Below are 5,812 nucleotides of genomic sequence, written 5' to 3'. Positions count from 1 at the left end.
GTGTGTGGCAGGGACCTGGAATGAAGATCCTTAGGGAGTTTAGCAAATTAAGAACTTAGTTTCTTTTCTTAAGACACTTTTATGCATTTCTAGTAGTTTAAATGTTATGAATTAATGAACTTGCACTATGACATGTTAGAATGTTAGTTAGTAGATATTAGAATGTTTTCCATGCATTGTATAATTGTTGTGTGAGATTTTGGCACGAACTAGTGCTGAAATCAGAGTTTCAGTGCGAAATCAGAAACTCCGATCGATCCATGGATCGATCGGGGGTCCTCGATCGATCCATGGATCGATTGGGGGCTGATTCTGCGAACAGAAGGCTTCTGGACCGATCAGCCGATTGATCCAGACACATTCTGTTGCGAACAGAAGGCCTTTGGATCGATCGGTCGATCGATCCAAGCTATTCCTCGCGAACAGAAAGGTTTTTGATCAATCATTGGATCGATTGACTTATGTTGGATTGATCATCCGATCGATCCAAATATAGTCCCGTGCACAGAAGCACGCTGGATCGATCACTGGATCGATCGGTGAGCCTGGATCGATCAGCCGATCGATCCAGATTATCACCCGAGCACAGTAGCAGTCTGGATCGATCCATGGATCGATCCAACAGAGAGCAATAGACCTAGTTCAGTCTGGATCGATTGGGAAGTTCAGTTTCGACCAAGAAACTTAGCAGATCAGCTTCTAGTCCATATGGAATGTAGGATACACCTTGTATCCTTTAGATTATACCCTTCAGCACATGTAGAACCAAGAATAGTTATCAGTTAGCAACTAAAATTTAAATTAGATCAGTTTTCCGCACGGTTAGCACAGCATAATGTGATGCTCAGCCTCACAGCCTAGTTAGTAGGAGGCGGGGCGTGACACATTCACCCATATGCCTAGCTGTATATGCCACAAGACAGTATTGTCTGATTCAGACTCCACCGAGGCGACTTCACCTATAACTATAGTCCCTATCAACTTATAGATGTTCCCTACTAACTTTTGTCCTTTCATTACCGTCAGGGCTCCATTACTGACTTTTATTAACCTGCTCATTGATTTGTAACTACAACCAATACAATCTAGTGTTCCTAGTGAGATCAAGTTCTTCCTTAGCTCCGGTATATATCTAACATCACATAGGGTTCTTATCACACCATCAAACATCTTGATTTTGATATTTTCTATGTTGATAACTCTACATGACGTATCATTTTTTGTCAACACTGAACTAGAATCCACTACTATATAGGTGTCAAACCACTCCTTATTTGGAGTAATGTGATATGAACATGCAGAGTCTAAAATCCATGCATCCGTTAGTTACTCCAAACTTAACATAACTGATAGCATATCTCTATCACCGCTCTCTAAATTTCTTCTTCAACTATGTTAGCAGACTTTACCGAACTATCATTGTTCTCTACAACATATTTCTTTATCTTTAGGCAATCTCTCTTTATATGACCTTTGCCTCCACACTTATAGCACATGATCACCTTCTTCCTTTTCGACTTTGAACAAGCCTTGTTATCGTTACCAGATCCATGTCAAGATTTGCTCCTACCATGCTCTTGGTTGCTATTTACCACAAGTCCTTCTCCCTGAAAAACTTTATCACTTGTTTTCTTCCTTTGGTAAAAGTCTAGCAACGCACCTGTGATCTCCTCTAATTTGAGTGTTTCTTTATCCCACATCAAAGTATTAATCAAATTCTTGTATGTAGGAGATGAAGGTAGAGAATTAAACAATATCAGCACCTTATCTTTGTCTTCACTCTTCACATCAACTCACTTTAGATCATTCATAATCTGATTGAATACATTTATGTGCTGGCTTAGATTGGTTCTTTTTATCATCTTCAGCTGAAATAATTTCTACTTAAGATACAATTTGTTTGTCAATAATTTTGACATATACAAATTTTCTAACTTTTGTCAAACTGTCACCGGTGACTCCTCGTCTATAACATGGTACATCATATCATTCGTAAGACAAAGTCTGATTGTTACCACTGTCTTCGCCTGAAGTTCTTCCCAATCCGATCTCTCAATGCTTTCTGGTTTCCTTTCTCCTAGCGCCTTCACCATGCTTTGTTACACCAATAAGTCTTTGACCCTTACAAGTCATAATCCAAAGTTCTCAGTTCCATCAAACTTCACAAAAGTCATCTCTGGCATGTTGAAGAAATCCGCCAAAATCTCATTCTGATACCAATTATTACATAAAGAGGGAGAGAATGTCTCTCAACCTCTAACACGGAAAAAGAGGAAGAGAGAAAGAGATCATGCGGAGAAACGAGACAAAGACCCACAAGAAAAAACAAATACGAGAAAGAATATGAAGAAAAGAAAGAAGAAGAGTTATAGTGGTTCGGCAGCGTGTCTACTCTAAAAAAAATGACCGAAGTTTTATTAGAATTCTCTATACACAATTGAATCATATTCAATGATTCTCGTGATCCAATAGATTTACAATGATCTCTATAAATAGTATCTAAACCTCAAATCCGATAAAATCATAACAGATTTCTATTATAAAAAATCGCAACAGAATTCTATTAAAAAAAATCTTAAAAGATTTTTTTTCTTCCATGATATCCCTCGCATTTTCATTCATCTAAATATGAGTCACCCATCAACAGAGATAAAAAATATTTTCCAAACAATCAAGGTTCAATTAAAACTCAAGGCACGATGATTGAATCAAGAGCCATTGTGCTCTTAAATTTATTTGATGAGTGAAATATCAGACGGTAAAATTTAGACATAGTTATAAAAAATTATTCTATATTTCTCTAAGTTCTGTACCTTTGTGCACTTTTCCCCCTTCATTTTTAAATAAATAAATAAAAATAAAGGTTGTTGTGGGTATGTGTTCAACTTTGACATCTTGGCATTGCAAGGAAAGAAGGAATGGGAATGCTTAGAGGACACTATTTCATTCAGTACTGGGATATATACAGTGATGAATTTCTTTTTGCACCACTCCATTTCGTGGTCACTTGACTTACCTGTTACTCGACAACAAAACATAATTATGGAGGCCGTAATTATGGAGATGTTTGGGAGAGCCTTTCATAATTTCGAGGGTTGGGTTATCAATGCTTCCACCAATCTAGTTGCAGGCCAAAGATGAGATGTAAATTATACAGAGCCTTTTTTCCTACAGAAATAGAGAGAAGAGCGTGACTTGATGTTGAGTCTTTTTGTCTCCTCTTGATCGGGTGATTAGGCGAGAAGGAAATGAAATAAAACGAGAATTCTTATAGATTATGTTCTTTTGATTTATCCAACTCATTTGGCTCATTAGACTGCTGTTTGATTCAATTGATTAAATTCATTCAATGCATCTGCACTTTCAGTTCATCTCTTTTCTCTTTAATATATTTGTCCCATCAGATAATTCATTATATGTGTTTTTATATATATATGTAATTAAAAAATTTGTTATTTTTTCAGATATAATTAAAGTTAAAAAAGCAAGTAGTCTATGTATGCAAAGACACTTTTATTCACAATCCGGAAACACAAGTTTAGAGCTAGAAAACATAAGCTTGAAAGAAAGGGGTAGGGAAAGTATTCATCACAGAAATAATATGTAAAGATATGTTGTTTGATTAATTGCATCTCACAGATTTGTAGATACAGCATCTATCAAATCATAGTTCTTGAGCTCAAACAGATCAGAGCTGGACTCACTTCCTTCATCCTCCTCTTCTGATTTCCTCCTCCACCATTTGTCTTCCATGTCAAGCAGCCATTTGTTCGCAGAATTCCCATCAACAGATTTGGATCTCTCATTCTCAACCCTCTCCTCGTGACAATTCTGCTCTCTCTCTGAGTCGAGAGCAACACAGTTGTCCTTCCAAGTATTTTTAATGGCGTGAGAGAAACTGGTGCTGCTTCTACTCATGCAGGCATCTTCCTTTCTCACAGTGGTGGACTTGGATTTCTTCTTCAGAATGGATTGCTTGAAGAAAGAACTGAAGAAGGTAGCCAACTTTGCACCTGTAGATTTAGGCTGTTTGATACTCTTCTTGTCCTTGTTTTGATTCTCAATCTTCTTGGATCTCTTGCTAAGGCTGATACTTGGGCCTTCATCAACGCGGCAGCGACGGGGGAAGTACTTCAATACCCTGGAGACATTCACCTCGTCGGAGAGGCTATCCTTTGACATCTTTAAGGATAGGGAGTACTACATGGGGAGATAGGTTGCCACCTCTTTTTAACAAAAGTCAATAGCATCAGAGGAGAAATGCCGGAGAGTGTTTGGCTTTAGATGCTTCCACTTAATGCTATGCGCTGTGCAGGTTGGCCCATGTAGTAGGAGGAAGGGGGACAAACTGAGATCCTTTTAATTAACAGTTTGTTACAGGCTAGAATACGGTTATTTGAATGAACTGAAGCAGATATGTTTCAATCCACAATGATTCTCTCTCGTAGATTTCCTTTTTCTAATAAAAAAAAGTGATTCAGTTTCAGATTCAGGATAATATTATTAATCCATCAGATAATTCATGCATGCATTTTCGTCCATATTGCAAGCACAACGTACGACATCATTAATTATTCCCATTAACCATCTTTCCTGAGAGCAGCAAAGTAAGCTTTGGGATCGCTCTCAAAGAGGTCTCTGATAATGTACTCGCCCCTGCGCCCGGGAGCTCTCATCATTGTCTGGTTTGGGGCGTCGTTGTCGCGGCGGCACAGACTCCACAGACCCCAGAGAGCCAGCCCAGCAGCTACGACTGCAGCAGCCGTTGCCAACTTGGATCCATTGTCTTCTAGCGTCTCCAAGACGAATCGACCATCGCGGCTAACACTTACACCGGTCTCCTTCTGCTCCTCCTTCTTCTGCTCCTCCTTCTGGCTCTGTGTGCTTTCCGAGCTGCCCATATCGTCAGAGTGAGTCTCAGTTGTAGCACTAGCGTGGAGAGTGGTGTTACTTATAGGAGAGAGGATGGATATTCAATTCTCGATCGGCAATCGATAAATAATAAAGGCAACGAACAGAGATAGTTGGACTTGGGAAGGCGGACAGCATGGAACGCGACCGCTTCGTCTTCATACAGAATTGATTAGCGCTGATATCGCATCTCTTTAATTTATACAAGTTCCAACAGAAAGTTCTAAGATTTTTTTCATTTATTAAAAAGAAAAGAAAATTGGACTATTTTGAAAATTAATTTACTACCATCTTAACAGTCTGAATACACAACCTGCAGTCCGAGCGGTGCGCTAGTTGTAACATAGGGTGTCTAAACTAATCCGTCTAAACAGATTAATACGAGTGCTAGGGCTAATGAATCGTCTTTGTTTTTTCCACATGCCATATAAATACACAACCTACCATGTGCATATGAAAATAATGTATTTACTACCATCTTAACTGTCATAAACTAACTTTTTTTTAATTGTCCCGGACAAATCGGATTGGTTATTGATGGAGGAATATTTCCTAGATGCCACGTGATCAAGAGAGTGAATAATCAAGTTAGGGTGATGATCTTGTCCGAAATCTAAGTCAGACGGATCGTCAGATGAGATGGATGAAATGTTGATTATATCGTGATCTCCCGAGAGGGGGTATGTTGAAATGACTTCTATGTTAACCAAGCCGTCAGAAATCCTCTAGTCAACGGCACCTACAGCCAACGACTGGGTCTTCTCGGTCTCTGGTAACCTGATGTTCGAGGCAGATCCAACGAGTATATAAGTAACAGACTAAGACATATAATAATGAAATGAATATAGGGTGAGTACGGAGAACGTACCCTGGGTGAGTACGGAGAACGTACCCTGACCCA

The 5,812-nt window shown here is 39.0% G+C and overlaps 1 protein-coding gene across 1 annotated transcript; it reads right to left on the bottom strand.

Annotated features, from left to right (window-relative positions):
• Positions 1-4,580: 4,580 nt before the first annotated feature.
• Positions 4,581-4,919, bottom strand: LOC122010030 (protein EGG APPARATUS-1-like). Its single transcript, XM_042566395.1, has one exon. It carries the CDS (start codon positions 4,899-4,901, stop codon positions 4,581-4,583), a length of 321 nt encoding a protein of 106 aa, XP_042422329.1. The 5' UTR covers positions 4,902-4,919.
• Positions 4,920-5,812: the final 893 nt, after the last annotated feature.

Source organism: Zingiber officinale, chromosome 1A (assembly GCF_018446385.1).
Source record: "Zingiber officinale cultivar Zhangliang chromosome 1A, Zo_v1.1, whole genome shotgun sequence".
NCBI lineage: Eukaryota > Viridiplantae > Streptophyta > Magnoliopsida > Zingiberales > Zingiberaceae > Zingiber > Zingiber officinale.
Note: the sequence above shows the minus strand (reverse complement) of the source record. Positions and strands in the feature narration are given on the sequence as shown.

Excerpts from the sequence above, each read along its gene's own strand:
- LOC122010030 (XM_042566395.1), bottom strand. The coding sequence starts at position 4,901 with ATGGGCAGCTCGGAAAGCACACAGAGCCAGAAGGAGGAGCAGAAGAAG.